Source organism: Dendronephthya gigantea, unplaced genomic scaffold (genome assembly GCF_004324835.1).
Source record: "Dendronephthya gigantea isolate DGI-Jeju-01 unplaced genomic scaffold, DenGig_1.0 000001F, whole genome shotgun sequence".
Classification (NCBI taxonomy): domain Eukaryota; kingdom Metazoa; phylum Cnidaria; class Anthozoa; order Malacalcyonacea; family Nephtheidae; genus Dendronephthya; species Dendronephthya gigantea.
The window spans coordinates 4,865,815-4,884,785 of record NW_021163011.1 but is presented as its reverse complement, the minus strand read 5'-3'; the positions used below and the strand labels follow the sequence as shown (position 1 = coordinate 4,884,785).

Below are 18,971 nucleotides of genomic sequence, written 5' to 3'. Positions count from 1 at the left end.
CAACTAATGCATACTAAAATATGCAGAAAACTAAGTTCCTTCGATTTATTCATTTAGTTTTTTCAAAGGTAACATGTATAAGGATTTAGACTTTTACGTGCGTGTACGTGTTATTTTTACATCGAAGTAAATTACAGATCATGAGCTGCTATTGTTCACTACGTTGATTCCAATTCCTTTAAAGATTAATATCACATTATCTGAACAATATGAAAAGAACCGCTATCTTCCGTCTCAGCTAAGCTCTTGAAGTTTAGAGCAAGATTAATTTTTAATGTTCGCAACATGTACATCGAACAACTTTTACAAAACAAATTAGCTATTTCTAACTTTACTTTTTTAAGTGTACGTGTTTTATTTTACATCAAAATAAATTACGGATCATGAGCTGCTATTGTTCACTGCGTTGATTCCAATTCCTTTAAAGATTAATATCACATGATCTTAATAATTTGAAAAGATCCGACATCTTCCGTCTCAGTAAGCTAAGCTCTTGAAGTTTGGAACAAGATTAATTTTTAATGTTCGCAACATGAACATCGAACAACTTTAGCAAAACAAATTAGCTATGGCCTGCTTTAGAAGATTAAACTACACTGACTGTTAAATAATCTGCCCATGCGACCGTGACCGTCCTGAAAAACAAAGCGCGCTTCGCCCGCGCGGGCGAGCGTACGTAATGGAGAATCGCCTTTACACAGAGCTGGGCGTTGATTTTGAGCACTTACAAGATAAACAAGATAAATTCAATGAAGTACATACGGGATTCCCCCGCTAACTCGAACTCGCTTAACTCGAACTCCTCACTAACTCGAACTAAATCCAATTCTCCTTGGATTTGGTAATGTTCTTTATAGTAATTTACTTCGCTTAACTCGAACTCACTTAACTCTAACTCCTCGCTAACTCGAACTAAATCCAATTCTTCTTGGATTTGGTAATGTTCTTTATAGTAATTTACTCCGCTTAACTCGAACTCGCTTAACTTGAACTCCTCGCTAATTCGAATAAATGTTATTTTCCCTTGGTCGAATATATCCGGTCAGGGGTGGATCCAGCACTAGTGCACTAATTTGCATTACAAAACAAAATGGCTATTTTGAGCAGTTTTCTTGAGTCATGCAAATTATGGCACTAGGCTGGATCCACCCCTGTATCCGGTTAACTCGAACTTTGGTTTCGAATCATAGAATCATCTTGACTATAGTCGGTTCGCCAATACACCATATAGAATTACACCGTATACACTATTAGAAACTATCCACTTACGCGTTTTTTATACGTACGTACACGTACGGAAAATTTTAGATGCTGTTAATTATTTTCTTTTATCTAGGTCAACTAATGCATATTAAATATGCAGAAAACTAAGTTCCTTCGATTTATTCATTTAGTTTTTTCAAAGTTAACATGTATAAGGATTTAGACTTTTACGTACGTGTACGTGTTTTTTTTTACATCAAAATAAATTACAGATCATGAGCTGCTATTGTTCACTACGTTGATTCCAATTTCCTTTAAAGATTAATATCACATTATCTTAATAATATGAAAAGAACCGCCATCTTCCGTCTCAGCTCTTGAAGTTTGGAGCAAGAATTATTTTTATCATGCTCAATTATTAAATTATAATAAACACATTCCTTACCAATTATGTAAACGTTTATATTTTAAGAAAGACAATTCTTGTCTCAGCTGAACTTGATGATAAAAGCACAGTTTCCTGCAACTTGTAGAATCATTTTGCAACGATATCGTTTAGAGAGCATTTGAGAAATAGCAATTTGCCTATTTCAGAGACAGTATTATCAAAGTCACTGGTTTTGGAAAAGTAAGTTATAGCAATAATAAATTATTGTTCATGTGTCTTTATCTATTAATATTATATAAATCTGCATGCCTCAATACTGCTTAATTGCTAACGCAACAGCTAAACTGCTACCAAATGGGTCTGCAAATGTAGTTGATTATCAGGTTTACCATGTCCTTCAGAATTTGAAGATAATAGTCGTCAGTTGCCGGCCTGTCAACCTGACGCATCGGTGAAAAAAATCCGGCTAATTCTATGTGTGTTATGTTATAGTATATCCACATTCATTATTTCGGTAATTTGGTGAATGTAAATTCCGTTTTTTTGACTGCATACAACATTTTTCTTGTGATTCTCTCCATTCCTAACAACATAGTAAAGTAGCAAAGAAATTTTTCGTTTCAGAAAAACGCACACCATGTCTTCTATCAGTTTTGTGTTCTTTGGCTTCGCACTGTTTCTTACGAGTCATTTGGGTGACTGTGGCGTTCTTCGCGAAACCTCGTCAGATGAAGTCGAAAAACGATCTCTGAGCCGTCCAGTAAGTCTTAGTCACTGATTTACAAACTAACGCAATGTTTACACGGGTTCTATGACAATCACTGATTATAGTATTTATTTATTGTTTAATATACAGAGTAGTGACATAACGCTGAATTTCCAACATGGTATGCGAGATTTTGTTGTCAATGGTAAAGGTGTTGGCATTCAGGGAAAGGTTTGTCATTTATTTTAAATTACTGCATTTACAATTGCATGATTTTTTCAATAATCAGAGCTCTAAGGAGATGAGTGCAAATCGCTCTTTTAGACGTTGGTCGCTTTCCAAGCTACGCTGACGTCGGGTAATATTGGACCCAACTATTCCCTTGGTGCTATTCGATTCAACACCGTTGATCTGAATACTGGAAACGGTTACAGTGCGAGCACCGGAAAATTCACTGCCCCCATTGCAGGTCTATACCAGTTTTCTGCATCATATCTTCAACGACATGGCTACAGCTCTCATGTAAAACTGATGAAAGGCAACACTGTTTTTAGTGAGTTACATGCAAACCACAAAAACTACGATCAACTATCAAAGACCATTCTTGTGGCTTTGGCAAAGGGCGAAACCTTTTGGGTTCAATTGCACAGAAGCAGTACTTACGCTGTACACGGTGCAGGACGATATACTCAATTTGGTGGTTTCTTACTTTCTCCCACTAAGTAGACTGAACATGATGTCTGATGTGAACTATGGCTCTTAGACGTAACGGAAATATGACGTATTTTTTTGATAAACTGTTTTAATAACCCAATAATATTAGCCTACATACCACATCGATAACGATGTATTAGTTGTATTCATTTTTTTTACAAATAAATATTTCATTCAATAAATCCATGGTAATGCTAAAAATATTTCAACCTTCGTGTACAACCCATTAAAAAAATTTCGACTGTGCAAAACACGCAAATGCCGCTTTTTTCTAATATTTCAAATAAGAGGTGCGTCCATGCGTGCAGTATATAAAATGATCTCCTCTCAGCATCTGAGCTGTATGATATGGTATAAGGTATAAAATATTATGAAAATTGTAGCTGGTTCCAACATCTTCGCTTTACCACAACTGTATTGTGTTTCCTATTAGGGAAATACAAATCACAAAAATGACGATAAAGCAAATTATCGTGTGGTTGAATTACGCCTTTCAATTTTTTTTCATACTGACCTCACTGTGTGACAAAACACATCTTTCAGGATGCTCACGAGGTAGAGTGAAATAGGAACTACAAGTAGCATCTTGGATTTCAACTGTATGTCATGTCGAAGAAAATAAAATTAATTGCAGTCATTCATTGTATAACAGAAGGGCATATATAAATATATATATATATATATATATATATATATATATATATAATATATATATATATATATATATATATATATATATATATATATATATATATATATATATATATATATATATATATATATATATATATATATATATATATATATATATATATATATATATATATATATATATATATATATATATATATATATGGTATACCAAACGTCTGAACACCAGCGGTGCTCCGTGTTTTTCCAGCAATCAAACAAAAGGATACTTTCTTTTTGTGTGCCAGGAATATGATCCGTCCTTTTCATGTACCGGAAAATAGCTTTTTCGGCAAAATTCTCCACCAAAACTAGAACCAAATTTGTTCCACGAACAGGAACGACGAAATACTGCCGCAAATCTTCATTATTTCCACAATCAAGGCATGTTGTGTTCCCTGTAGATTTTTGATAAAAAATAACTGCTAAAAACGTGGCGTTGTTATGATAGGCTGTTACGTAATATTTGAACGAGAGCGAGTGTTTCACCGGGATATTGTTTTCGATTGTTTTGGATGTCCCGGTGGGACACGAGCTCGAGTTGTTTAAATATCTTCTCAAATGAATTCAAATGTGACGCTTGGTTGAGTAATGTTCAAAAAGCATATAAAATGGTATTATAAGCATATAAGATGGCATACAAGCGAGAAGACTACATCAAAAAGCATCTTACAGCATAATTATAAGATGGCATACAAGCGAGAAGACTACATCTAAAAGCATCTTAAAGCATAATTATAAGATGGCATACAAGCGAGAAGACTACATCAAAAAGCATCTTAAAGCATAATTATAAGATGGCATACAAGCAAGAAGACTACATCAGTCGCAACTAGTGAGAGAATATTGGAGAATTTTCCAACGGATGTCGGCGGGCGAGTTGATTTAGAGCATTCTGTGTTCAACGAGTGTAATATAACGTTTAATTTTTTATGAATAAGTCAATAAGATGTAATTGTCTTTTGAGAAATAAAGGATTTGTGTGTTGCGTTTTGTGTACAGGGGTGTGTTTGTTTAGGAAAGATTACAAAGTTTGCATATATAATTAAGAAATGTGATGAAAATCACTAGTGGTTTTCATCACATTTCCTAATTATATATGCGGATAAATGCATTGTACAGTTATTAGCGAGGTGTTTCATCGAGATATCCAGATGCGATCTCGTGATCAAATGCGTAAATAAATATGAAAATTATTCATGAATTTGAGAAGTTATCTAACCTAGGCAAGTGTTCTCTACGAATAAAAGAGAAAAGGGTAAAGAGCCTGAAATTAAAATAATAATGGTACGATACGAAAATTTGCAACACAGTACAATAGAAAAAAAGCGTGAGGAACTATAATTATGGGAAAAGACGCCGAGACTTGTTATCACACGAACCTGATTAGGACTGAAAGATGCTCAAAAATGTTGCAAATTGCACACAAAAAAAGAAAACGTAGCAGGAATTGTAGGATTGTAATGCAAGTACTTGACTACATTTTTCATTCCGAGACATCTTTGAGAAATATTAAGCGATTTCAGAGTTTCCGAGCAGTCGCGTAGGCCTTGTAATATCCCCTCTGCAATTTCGTCTTGGACGAATGAGCATAAAACTATAGGACTGCATGTCTGATCACGAATTATTACTATCGATTTCGATCTTCAGGGATCAACTTTAATCACATTTTGTTAGTAAAAAAACTTCGGATCTCGACTAACCGCTAAAAGGTTTCCATCGTGTTGTGTTGCCATAATACGCCGTAATATTTGTGACACAACTTCTATTGGTCTGTGATTGAGCATCTACTTGCGATCACGAGAAAAATGAAAAGTTAAGTGACACATTATACATTTTCTACTTGCTTAAATCTGTATATAGAAGACGTTCGATAGTGCCAACAGGCAACAGCCCATTCTGTTCTATACGACTTTCTCGATATACAGTTTCAACAGTGAAAGCAGCAAAATCTTCTTAAAATCTCAATTGCATATTGCTACACTTCAGTTCTCTAACACTCAAACGTTCTTTGATTTTGAACCCTTAGAATTGGGGTGAGGCCGTTATTGAGGAAAAAGTGCATGAATAAACATGCACATAGTAAAGGGCATTATTAAACTGCAGGGGCTTGAAAAACGTTCCATACAAAAAACAAGGCGTATCTTTTAAAAACGTGAACAGGTAGAAATAATAAGGCTACTAAAAGCCATGTACACGGTGTAATTTTTATTGTAACTTGCAACGTAATTCTACTTTAAAGAGATATAAATTAGTGAAGTGTCTTCAAAATGTAAGTGTAAGAAACGCCATAGAGAATCTCTCAAAAGAAGAATTGCATTACAAGTTGCAGGAAATATTGCACCGTGTAACAGGGCCTTAAGTAAAGAAAAATTTAATTGCGTTTATGAAATTGCAAACATTTCGATATAACACTATATCAATAAATGCCATGCAATATTATCATGTTAATTTCAGTAACCTACCTGTTGTCGCTCCTGCTGTCGTCGCGAAGAATAAGCTAAAAATGCCATAAATTTTATTATGCAGGTTTTATTATAAATTTATAAATAGGGGTATATGAGCAGAACGATCGACGAATGGGAAAAAATTCTAACAAATTAAGAGGTAGTTTTTAACGCGACATGTCCGCTGCGGCATTGTTGCTCCCAGCGCTCAAATCAAGAGTGTAGCTACACTCTTGATTGTGTAGCTTTCGTGTAGAGGCGTAACACATTAGAATTTAGAGTGTATAGTCTAATACAGAACTTACTTGTAAATATTGAAATGGAGAAGGCATCTAAAAAGCATGCAAATGAAAATATTTTTTTTTAGATTGCTTAGGGCAATAGATCGGTTTGGAAATACCAGGAAACTTAATGCGGTTGATGCGGTATATAAAAGCATCAGATAAAATTTAGTAGTAAACGGTTTACAAAGTGAAGTAGTATAAAGTTTATTTATAGTGTTAGTTATTGCAGGTTGCAATTGACTCGATTGACTCTTTGACTAAATTGACTCATTGCGATTTGTGCTACAGTCACAGATCGCAGGTAAGCATCAGTGAAAAATGCACTTTCTACACTACACAGATTTAGTTCATCACTCCATTTTACTAACATCATAACTTTTAAATAACGAGGGTTGAATAAAATGAACTTACGCTAGGACATTTTTTGCCCATGATGTAAAAGATGATGTCAACACTGAATAGAAAGGATAATTGAAAGAAGAGCTGCTGGATTTTGTAGGGGATTGAACGCATTCTCCTTGTTCGTTTCTCAACGTATATCTAAACGATATTACAATGATTGAAAGCTATATAAGGAACCATATAAAGTATTCAAATAATTGTAGCTATATAAAATCGGATGGCTAAACAAAGTGAATAATCGAGAGAGTTTTGACCATAAAAACTAATGCCTATACTAAAATAAAACAAATGACATCATTAATATTAACATCAATTGAAATTATAAATATTCATTATATAATAATATAATTAGAATTTTTACTTCAAAACATTTATTTTACTTGCAAGCTGGAGTATATCTAACTCTTATCTACCTGAACGAGCTTCTACATGCATGTATGCTCACCTTGTGTAAAAAGGTTCACTGCCTTTTTCTAATTCTGACATTAGCTCCCAGTCAAGGCTTCCGAAAAATTGACCACATACATTCTAAAATAGATTGAAACAAGTAAAGACATTAGAATTAATCTGCAACGTCAAAACGATGCGAAGGCATGGAGGGGGTAAGGGGAGGGGAGGGGGCTGATTTTCGTGAAAGCGCACTGCTTTATTAATGCATATACTATATAGGGAGTGTTTGCAATAAATCAGCAGCTTAACTTCGTGGCATATCGGTAATGCTATTCTTAAAGTTCGTTGGCTGTTTTTCCATTGTTTCTAAAGCAAATATCTTGAAGAATTGCTTGTGATATTTTAAAATGAAAGGCCGCTATCTTTTGCCCCTAGTGAAAGGCTACAGGGGAGGAATGCTGGTGCAGCGCACTCCCAGTTCTACCGTCCCTGCATGAGAAAATGATAAAACTGTAAATAGATGCAATAAGTATATAATTTCTCCACTCTGCAAGTATATATAAAAACTAAATATTTTGCATGTATACCATTACCTTACTACTGTTGAGACTAGAGCTGACAATGAAAGCATTTTCGTCCAAAAGATAAACATGGTACTTATCCTATATAGAGGAACGACAGCAAGTGAAACGCGTTAAAATGTAATTGGTTGGTGATAATGAGTTAAATATGCGCTATATTGGTATTATATTCACGTGGGATAATATAACTATAACACCTACTTTTAATATTGAGATGGTACGAAAAGAAAAAATTGCACTTATTTCAAGGTTACAGTGCGTGGTTTTGCAATTTTAATTATTGGGCTTCCTCAATTTTCGCTTATTGGCTTGTTTTTCATTGTTGGGCCCACATCTGCCCTGGATTCATTTGATTTGAAAGAATTGTAATCGGTTTGAAGTTTGTTTTTATATATTCTGGAAATATCTTTTCTTCCAGTTCGTGCATAGAGCGAATTAAAGGAACAGTTGTTGCGCATATATCGTACATCCGCAATTTTCATCCATACCTTTGAAGTGATATTCATTAAATGATCTTTCAGGAAAACCTCTTCGTTTGTTTGAAAACCAGTTACTAAGATGTAAATGGAGTTGCATGTGATGGCGAGCAATTCTAATACGTACGCATAAAGAAATCCGAGTTTCATAGTATAATTGTCACGTGCGTATGACAGTAAATGGTTGAGAAAAGGCGAAATTGTGAATCCTGCAAAATATGCTGATTTATCAACCTTCTCTCGACCCTTCCCACTAATATTTTAGTTCTTTCGTAATTTGTATTTGGTCTTCATACCAATAGGAATTATACTCAAATTTGAAACATTTATCTGGATGCCCTTGTAGACCAACAGGTTAGCTGATGTTGCATCTGATTTACCTATAAAGCAGAATAAGAAATTTAATCATACATATACGAAGACCAGAACAACATTAATCATGGATTAGCCCAAAAATGTCTCCTCACTTATAACTTGCAGCCGATAAAGTATTTTTACCATATTATAACAGTGCGCATGCGTACAACATTTTGAGTCATGCACAGTCTTGATATTTACCATCATTATATGGAATTGATACAATGATAGAGTTTTCGTTGAGATTGCTGATTCTCTGAAACATTTTTTCTTCCAGAACATTCGAACTAGACAACAAATTAGCTAAATTGTTCCATTTATGTGTCTCAGTGTCGGTTGGAGAGAATCTCTTGGAGAGAATCTCGCGCAAGAATTATAGTTAGGTGCGACAGGTCGTCAGCAAATAACGATGAAAATAACTAATCGATATGAATGATTAATTCTCAAAGATTTTAAATTTGAGGATTAACTTACCCATTTGATTGTGAAACACGCACAAGTCCCCAGTTTGTTTTGACAAATGAAGAAATGTTGGAGCTAGAATGTTTGAAGAAAATTTTACCCAAAATTAATTCAAAGATATTTATCTACGACAACTTTAATTACATATTTGAGATTTGTAATACATGCAAAGTGCAAACTGCAAAGAGGTATTTGCTTTGCAGCTTTGCAGCTCATTAACAAAACGCCGATTTTTAAACAAAGATTTGATAAGTAACAGTAACCTACAGTAAAAAAGCACTGTGTATATGGGGGAAAGTTTAAAGCGACTCCCAAACATTACTTTAACGAAAAAATGGTTTCGGCAAGCCTAATATTTTTTGTTATGTAACCACGGCGCAAATATAAAACAATCTAATACATACTTTGACCAAACGTTCTCCGTTATATTTAAGTCAAGCATGAGATTAACTGAAAAAGAACGCGCGAGAATTAAACAATTTAAACAATTATAAAACAACATGTTAGTATACAATGAAATTACCACTGCAATCGCTTCCCTGCAGTAAGCGTCTTAGGTTCTTTGCTGTTGTTTTCAGCGGAGGTACTGTGGAATTACAGTGTTTCCTATAGCGAGTGAAGAAGATGTTTATAATACTCCTGGGTACAGAACGTTTACGTCATGATCTGTGCAACAAATGTGTGAACGTCTCACCAGTCTTTCAGAAGAACAATTCCGTCAGTTTCATTTTCTAGGAGAAAATATATAATTGAGAAAATATATAATTTTAATAATCTATGCAGTAAAAAGTAAATGCTAATGTTCGCTCTCTATTTTATAGCCATGAATATCAATTTATATTTCATATACATGTCCTGCAGCAGAGAGCTGACATGTGGACCAAATGCCAATATATAAATTGCAAATGTTGACAAGTGTCAGTATATGCATAATGCGGGCTGCGCGCGTCTGACTAGGCCTTAACTGTGTCACCAGAGCTGTGTCATAGCAAATATATTAATGGTCTGACGAACTCTATATAACTATTGTACAAGATAACAAAGTCGAAAACTTTAAAGCTACAATCATTGACATAATCAATTGAAACGATGTCTTGCAAGCGCACAAATTCGCTATGCAAGCGAAAAATACCACACATTTCCGTTCAATATCGCTTATAAACCACCCCCCCCCCCCGCCTTCCCCCAAGCAATGTTGATGCAACTGATAATGTATGTGTTGAATTAGAGATTTTATTACAGTCGCAGCAACATTGCTTGGGGTGATTGGGGGTGACAAGAGCCACCAAACGCGTTCGTTTCAGCCTATTTGGCAATAATAATTTAGCCTAGCTATATGCAAGTGTATTTCTATTCTGCCATGATCATTAAATTGAGATGATACTAACCCACAGCATATGATTTATACTGTAGAACTTCATAACCAATCTGGGAGGAAGCGATACCCAAGCTGCATGCGTGAGTAAAGAAGAGTGAATCAAAAGCAAATAGTCAAAAATTGATTTTATCAATCGTATAAAAATGACCTATCAATAACAAACAAATGTGAAATAATGAGTGCATGCCGACGGTGTTTACCTGAAAGGTGTTTTTCGTATTTTTGTGAATATGTAAGTTCTTTTGATTGGCGTTATTCGCAGGTATCGCTGCCAAATGAAAAAGGATTGAATATAATTTCGATCAGGTACTTTTTTGATGGTGAGAGTTTTGTATAGCTATTTTCGATGCGGTAGCTGCCGGCAGGACGGCAACGTGATCACATGGGTTTATTTGCAAAGGAATTAGGTACATGCATAGTTCAATTGACATTTCTTCTTGGTTATATTATTTGTTTTTCGCCAGATGCGTGCATCCATCTTGGAAAAAGACGAACCTCATACTCAGTGAATGAGAATGCATTGATTGTCTCTTCCCCAGTTTCTCCATCTTTAATTGATAACATCTTTTTTCTCAATGCCTAAAATTTTATGTTTAAAATATTATAACGTGTGGTGGTACTTCAGATTTAGTTATCGCTTATCGCGAGGCACTTCCTTTGTGTTTGAGGAATACTTTTTACTCGCTTTTTCTAGTCAGGCGTTGCGAATTTAGATCACTGTGCAAAATCTACACCCCTAGCAGTGTTATGGCCTAAATATATAGTCTTGTATCATAATTCAGCTGATAAAACTGGAAATTTATGATAACTGAAATAACGTGATGTTATAACTAGTTATTACCAAGAGGTGATCCTTTTCTTCTTCAGGTACAAACTCTGCCTCGCTCAAATCAATATCATTGGCACTTTTGACATATCCATACTAAATAAACCATTAGAACTTCAATGGTTACAACCAACATCATTGCATTCTGTTGATTTTCATGCATGGTTAGATTATCTAGTGGCAAAGGATAAATTTCGAAGAAAAGACACGATCGAGTTCGTCTCGAAAAGGTCAATTTTCCCTACTTAAAATAATTCACTTTTGGGTTGTTGTGAAAAGGCACATACCATAGCACGTAAATTGGGGTGTTTTATGATATGACCGTTGTTGTTGATTATGAATGGGTAGCCACCAGGACCAATCTAATGGAGAGATTGAAAATGGCAAACATAAAAAAACCAAACAGCATAAATTCTCTCCAGCACACTAAGTTCAGTTGTTCAGCTGGATCGATATAATAGATAAAGCTAGGAGCTTTAGATCTATTATGGTTGATCTTCTATCAAAAGAATAAAATTAAACAAGATGCAAACATACGTATGGTTGATAGACAAAATTAACCAACTGACTGATGGTCACATCCGTACCACATACTCCTAAAAAGGTTCTTTCCTGAAACAAAATATAACATTTTTTCTAGGACCAATTTAAAATTCTATAGATATCGTAAATATTGATAAATATATAGTACTGATGATGATACAACATTCCTGACAAAGAAGCAATGATATACATTCTTACATGAAACACAGGTAGAGTTGCAGTCACCATCATGCCTAGACCCTGCAGAAGAAATTTAAAATTTGAAGAAGTTTTTGCACGTACGTTGGTAATAGTACTACCACTATTTCCATATGAGTTTTTAATTAGGGAAAATGCGACAATCTTATTTTCAGGAACTTTGTTACTAAATCACGCCGGGGATCACGCCCTATAATGATAGAGAAAACTCTCAGCATATACCGATGCATCTCTATATATTCCCGTCCAAACTGGATTCAGTGTCATGTTTGTGGCCATCGGTCTGCTCAGAACAGATACATAATCCTAAATGAATGGTTGAAAAAACAAGAAATTTAAAAAATTAAAAATAAATTTTGACTCTCTTCACGCTGGGGGCGCATGCACGTAAACGATCACGTGCCCGAAGTGCTTGGATTTGAGTCGAGATATTTTCATCTGTTTCCTCAACATGTTTACAGTTGTTGTCCCTTATTTCTTGACCCGCATGATTCCACGAGCAAGTTAGATCAATGGGTCAAGTCATATCAATCATATCGAAAAATTTTGCCTAGTGGAAAACCGCCTTTATATTATAATTTGTAAATACTTCGTAATCATTCGTGCATGCATCACTTCCCTACCTCAATAAGATCTCGAACTGAACCAACAGTAGGAACTTTATAAAAATAACCTGAAAATATGAAAAAAATCAGAGTTAGGGTTAGTGAAATAAAAAACGCTAAAAAGATGGTGTACTAGAATCTTATAAACCCAGCTCAGAAATACGCATCTTCTGTTTTCAATAGGGGACATGAAAGGCATGCATTTTCCTTGCTTCGTAAGAATGACTATCTCTTTACCTATCGACATTGTAACATTTTATAGAACCCCTAAAAGATATATTTCTCACCTTTATTAGAGCAGGCCATCCACATTAAATCATTTGAGGAATATGCTGGACTCGGGCTTCCCAGGAGATAAGTAAAAACCCTGATCTAAAAACGAAAATACAAAAATGTGTTTTTAATACGGTCAATACATAAGATACTAACTTTGCTGATTGACTTATTTCAATGAAATTGTCGACGGCTTACCTCCTTGTGTTTGTTGTGACGTTCGAACACGTCTTCATATTTGTGCTCCGTTCCGTCAGAGAAGATCATGATCATCTTTTGACATTTTGCACCTTCCGACTGAACATTAAAAAAATATCGAAAACTGTTTGTGTAGTATATAACATCAGCATGGATAGGTCACAACTGCATGGCCATGAACGGCTAGTCAACGCATGTTTGAAAACACCTTAGAACTCATGGGAATAACTCAAGGCAAATTCGAGCACGTGCATCTAATCCATATACTCTTGCAAATAATGGCTACATAGGATCACAGGTGCATGCATGCTCTTATCTGGGCAATTATAACTATGAATGCAACCACTATTCTGTTGAACGGTTTTGCAATGAGCTTGGCGGCAGACAACATATTTTGACATTTCCCGTGTGCATTACCGTTTTTAATATCTCAAATGCTTCATTTAATGCCGTTTTCCATTCAGCAACATTTTTGTAACCACTAGTCCTTAGTCTTGATTTGAACCACTAAAATACAAAACAAAACTTAATTCTCGCGATTTTAAATGTTCAAATCAGATGATTATGATTATGATCTTACCTCCCTATTATTCCTAGTGGCCTGAAGCAACGTTTTATTACATGATAAGAATTTAACAGCTGTATTGAACTACAAAAATAGGAATATCTATATAGGTAAACGTTTTAATACGTCATATTTATCCCAAAGGAATATTACAAATATGGCTCATGTGTATACGATAACAAACCATGAAATGCTTGTCCACTTACGTAAAGCACATTGAAGAAATCGTTGTTTGACAACGTATCAATAAGATTTGATACTGCCAAGCGACCTATCACTGAATTCTTGCCAACCATGCTTCCACTACTACATTTTTGCAGAATGAAAGAGATAAGACATAAAAATGACAAATCTGACAAAATCCTATATATAGGGTCTATATTGTGAAAAAATAATAATAATAGAGTACCTGTCAATCAAAATCACCATATTTTTGGGAGAAGTAGCACCTTGGGTGTACCTTAAATTGTTAAAAAGGTTTTAGATTCAAACTTTAGACATGCATTGAAAATATTATGAAAATGCTATGCTTAATTTTTCGCTGGCGACAATTTTGCCGACGAAAGGCTGAATTCCACACACGCTACCCCCTGTTCAATCATAATATTTTGTCTAGTTGAAAGAAAAGAACAAGCACTAAAAATTTCAAGAGGTTTGTTCATGTTGAAGCGATATTTAATCTTAGCTCATTATGGACACCTTAAAGGTTTTTGCGAGAAGATATCAACCGAAAAGTGGAATTGCATGCACGGTTTTCAAAGCCAAGCCCTCACAATATACATGTCACCAGAATTGGTATCAGGTATATATGGTTGGTGGTCGATGACCACCAAAACAAAGCACGTCATTGGTCAGTGATTAATGGCCACCGCTGGTAATTGCGATATGAGAACAAGCCTTAAAAATAATTTTAAAATTTTTGCACATAAAATTATCCATACCAGGGTCTTTTTCTTGCACTGTAGTAAGGATTGGTCCAGCGTTTTGCTAGTGAAAAATAGAGAGTAAATATTCACCATTTACTATAGGACATTGTACTGTACAGCAAAGTATAGTTTTTTCCAATTCCGTCTCTCGTTGTAATTGTCCTGAACAAGTCATTTTCACCGATGTTGTGTCCAGAGTAAATATCCATCACCTTGACATCTTGACAAAAGTATATAATCTAAAACCAAGCTTATGCAAAACGGATTTCATCAGCCTTGGTCAAACAGTCATACCTGGATAGGTACGAAACACAGCATCGGGACTTCCAAAGTATTGCCATTTAAGCGTATCATCTCTGTTCTTGAGATTGTCAATGAATACTTCATCCAATTCTGACGTCCAGTTGATTGTTTTCAAAACGACAGGACCTTTCTCACAACAGAATGAAAAATTGTATAAGTATTACACTGTCGTGACGTCAATGAATGTGATGATGTGCTGCATTTACTGAAAATAAACTGAAGAGCAAGGCGAAAAACATGTACGATAAGATCTTTTAAGTGCCGAATATACACTAAAACAACATATCTATATATATATTATATATTATATATATTATATATATATATATATATATTATATATATTATATATATATATATATATAGTGGTCTGAAAGACTTAGGTATACAATATCGACGGAGACAGGCCGATCATTCCGACATCACTGCTTTTTCCGCAACAATAATTCAGTCTCAGATACGAGAAATAGAACTTTCCAACAATTTCTATAAGACTAAGTTTGAATTTTAGCAAGCTGCAGGTTAACTAGGTCAAAACACGCGGACTTTAGAATTTCAAATAAGGCGAGTTTTTGAACTACATGGCTCAACCTTACAAAAGCGAAAAATTACCATATAACCTAGTTCTTATTTGTAAACGTTTGTTGATGAGCATGCACTGACAAAGAAAATTAACAAAGGGCCGGGCACTTCATTCGTCATTGATCACAGACAGTAACCATTTCCGATTATTGAACTAGGCGTGAGAATGTGTTCGGTATATTTTTGAACAGATTATCATCTGCGAATGCTTTGTACCTTGATCATAAACATTTGTTGGTATCTGTATTCCACTGTATGATATATTTACTTCTTTTTTGAACCTCTGATCAAAATGTAGTGTCACAGGTATGCTTGATTTGTTCAGGTCTATCATATTTACATATTTCACATCCTGAAAATAGAAAATATTTATCATGCATACGTTTGACTTAGAGCCTACTCAAGATTTTCCACCATCCTCCATATACACAACTCAAAACGAAACATATGACATTCACGAGATTCTGCTTAGTGTGAAGGTTTGGCACTCACTTTTGCCGTAAAGATTGCGTCTGTCTTTCTTTCAGCGTATGCAATTCCTGCTTTGGTTTTTATCCTCTGAAAACAGCATAATCAGTAAAATCAGTTTATTCTGGTCAACTGTGCCTATATATAATTATCCTTAAATTGCATAAATGGTTAGAGTTATGTTTAGGGTATAGGGAAATTTTTAGTCTAATAAAAACATCAAAAAACTTTTTTCTATACTTTTTTAACCGATTCAAATTCATATATACTTAATTCTTACATGCAGGGAGGTATTTGTTCGAAAAGTCGAATCTACACGGAAGAAATCTAGTGTCACCAGGAACCAAACAAAAAGCAGCGAAAATTTGTTCGACGTTTAGCGTATATATAGCTATAGTTTCTAGGACACCATGCAGCTTTTCTCATCTGACCTGTAATGAATCAACTTTCTTGCTGAAATATTGTTCCATCTTATATGCGCTTTCAGTAAGCAACTGCTTCACGTCACCCTGGACCACTTCGGTAAGACTTTCCTCGTATGCCTATAAGAGTAAAACTGAGTATATTTATTAAGAGTTTACGCCATGCATTGCAACGGTACTTTTCTCTCATTTATTCTATTACCATCAGTTATAACAACATCACATATACAGTTATATGAAAATATTTACAAATACACATCGACGACTAACTAACAATCTTTTAGCCAGGTTGCGCCATGATAGACTATATTTTCCATTCATATGGCATTATATAGCTATATATAGCTACTCTAAAGTTACCTTTTTAAGATGACTAAATCCTGAAGTATCTTGCCACATGTTCGTAATTTTTTTGGATATATCATCTGCCAAGTTTTGTACTCTATATGAAAGTATAGATATAAGATCCATACAAGAATTTTTGATTCTCAGTTTATGCCGTCTCAGTTCTTTGCCGGGGATGTCTAATTTAAATTTAAACATTTTTGAACGATTTGTTAAAATGTCCCAAGAAAATTATACCCATGCATGCAAGCTGAACAGAAACGGCATAGCGATGAGGGTAATTCAAATTAAACTTTCAGTTCTCTTAGATTTCTTAAGCCCGATTTTGCAGATTTTAGAGCCGATACAGAATACAAAACAAACATAATCCGAAGATAAAATTAGCATCTTGAAACTTAAATATAAGTTCAAAGTCTAAAAAGAAAATAATTGAAATTCCGGATTCAATGTAAGATGTATCCTTAATTTTTTTTGTTTTAATTTCAGACCTGACAAAAATCATATAAAAAAGGACTATAACAACTATCGTCCCCAAAACGACAATCAGCATGGAGTATTTCGATTAAAACGCTTCTTTTCATTCTTCACATCCATTATATAAAGGAGCCAGATTATATCACTGCTGTGTTTTTTCTATACGAGCGTGTATCCGCACGTGAAGTTTTATGTAAATAATTTGACGCTAAAAAAACCGAAGTGACAACAAAGCGAGAGTCCAACCCTCTACATCTATTTTAATTCATGCATTTACAAGAACAATTTAATGATTTTAAAGTTAGCTACTGTGTTAAACTGAATAAATGATAGTGGATTAAAGGATCGATGCATGCACGGAATTTTCTTGATATATAAAAGGCATGCAATTTACTTATTTACCTGGACATGCAGGCTGAAAAAACATGAAAAAACGTTGTACAAAACACGATAATTGATGAAAAAAACATCGTGTTTGGGGAACAGAAGCTGCAGGTAAAACTTTAAAACTTGCTTTCAAAATTGCCTCGTTTTCATTAGGATATGACAACTCGATAAGCGGTACTCTTTGACTTTAAGCAGGAGTTAAATAAATAAAAGAAACCTGCTAAGCCTAAGGTGGCAAACTAGCGAGTTAGTTAGCTAAATTAGTAGCTATATAGCTCTTGGCAGTCTTGCGTCCGCAGGTTTTCACAGGTTATGGGAAGGCAGGCAAAACACCCACGCAGTGTCGCGCTGTTTATTTTGCTGAGAAATAGGAATATATTCATTTTATGTCCACCTTATTAACTGTATATTATACCATATTGATAGAAATTTCTTTACCATTTTCATGTCATTGAATTCAACCGTATCTCGAGTTAATCCATACAACAGAACCTCTCAGTTAAATTCACTAGTCATTACATGCAGGTGTACACTTGTGTGTTACTCAAATAATCGATCTTGAAGTATGACCTTCTGATTTAAACAAATCTAACTGCACGTCTATATCGAGTTCACTTTCAGACAGCTCAACAAATAAAACCAATGTGCACTGACTTTATACTTGATACAGACATTATCTTGCACGATTGTCGTGCTCGGACAATTTTCATAAACAACTCACAAGCTGATAGCGACGTAATGTTGCCATATACCAACTAATTTCCCAAGTCATTACATTGATTGAATGGGAACGTTAACGCTCTCGGTTTGACACACATTAAATTTAGTACTTACTGAAACAGATTCAAACCAGGTTGCTCTGCGTCAGCCAATGATATGAGCAACCCCAACGACAGCATATAAAAAGTTCTCTGGAACATCGCGAGCCCGGGATTGTACGAAATGAATCGTAAGAGGGTTAGTGAAACTTGTAAATACAGCTTTGACTACTGACAGTTTTCTGACAAGCCAATTTGACGTATTGGCTTAGTGTGATATCAGTTTACCATTTCAACCCACAATACACTGACGTTTTCCAAGCTTTCGAGCAAATTACATAAAATACCACAATTAATTCGCAAGCGATCACGTCTCATGGATACCATGACACAGAACAACACCGACAACTAGAGCATGGAAAATTTACATTTGTGTCATTTATGGGATTAATATTCGTAGGAAAGCTACAAAGAATTTTAATTAGCATGTCAAACATTTTCGTTCTGCATGATGTATTATTACGTACGCACGCAGCTGAATAAAAGCTTTACGAATAAGAAAACAGCAGGTATAATTTAGGCCTGATATCATCGATGAAACGAAAACTGCAAATATGTTTA

General features: G+C 34.8%; 2 protein-coding genes across 3 annotated transcripts; one reads left to right on the top strand and one right to left on the bottom strand.

Annotated features, from left to right (window-relative positions):
* Nucleotides 1-1,736: 1,736 nt before the first annotated feature.
* Nucleotides 1,737-3,047, top strand: LOC114524158 (complement C1q tumor necrosis factor-related protein 3-like). Its single transcript, XM_028545290.1, has 4 exons — nucleotides 1,737-1,831; nucleotides 2,216-2,351; nucleotides 2,448-2,528; nucleotides 2,622-3,047. The coding sequence occupies exons 2-4, from the start codon at nucleotides 2,229-2,231 to the stop codon at nucleotides 3,021-3,023; spliced, it is 606 nt and encodes a 201-aa protein (XP_028401091.1). The 5' UTR covers nucleotides 1,737-1,831; nucleotides 2,216-2,228; the 3' UTR covers nucleotides 3,024-3,047.
* A 54-nt stretch (nucleotides 3,048-3,101) lies between these two features.
* LOC114524128 (voltage-dependent calcium channel subunit alpha-2/delta-2-like) lies at nucleotides 3,102-18,867 on the bottom strand. 2 transcript variants are annotated; one of them, XM_028545255.1, is made up of 38 exons: nucleotides 18,427-18,867; nucleotides 16,747-16,828; nucleotides 16,396-16,506; nucleotides 15,989-16,054; nucleotides 15,713-15,848; nucleotides 14,907-15,041; nucleotides 14,628-14,673; nucleotides 14,096-14,146; nucleotides 13,893-13,992; nucleotides 13,702-13,770; nucleotides 13,539-13,628; nucleotides 13,122-13,220; nucleotides 12,938-13,022; nucleotides 12,669-12,718; nucleotides 12,268-12,351; nucleotides 12,046-12,087; nucleotides 11,842-11,916; nucleotides 11,592-11,666; nucleotides 11,320-11,400; nucleotides 10,974-11,057; nucleotides 10,679-10,746; nucleotides 10,489-10,550; nucleotides 9,795-9,831; nucleotides 9,624-9,706; nucleotides 9,505-9,550; nucleotides 9,113-9,175; nucleotides 8,840-8,925; nucleotides 8,578-8,661; nucleotides 8,294-8,358; nucleotides 7,818-7,886; nucleotides 7,280-7,362; nucleotides 6,844-6,972; nucleotides 6,454-6,480; nucleotides 6,167-6,201; nucleotides 5,405-5,488; nucleotides 3,932-4,099; nucleotides 3,526-3,608; nucleotides 3,102-3,437 (listed from the first exon to the last, which is right to left on the bottom strand). In XM_028545255.1, exons 1-38 carry the CDS (start codon nucleotides 18,510-18,512, stop codon nucleotides 3,339-3,341), a joined length of 3,018 nt encoding a protein of 1,005 aa, XP_028401056.1. In that variant the 5' UTR covers nucleotides 18,513-18,867; the 3' UTR covers nucleotides 3,102-3,338. The 2 variants fall into 2 exon arrangements, 1 of the variants encoding a protein (XP_028401056.1); XR_003687080.1 differs by lacking the exons at nucleotides 3,102-3,437; nucleotides 3,526-3,608 and having other exon boundaries at nucleotides 4,011-4,099; nucleotides 6,844-6,886.
* Between the last annotated feature and the right edge of the window lie 104 nt (nucleotides 18,868-18,971).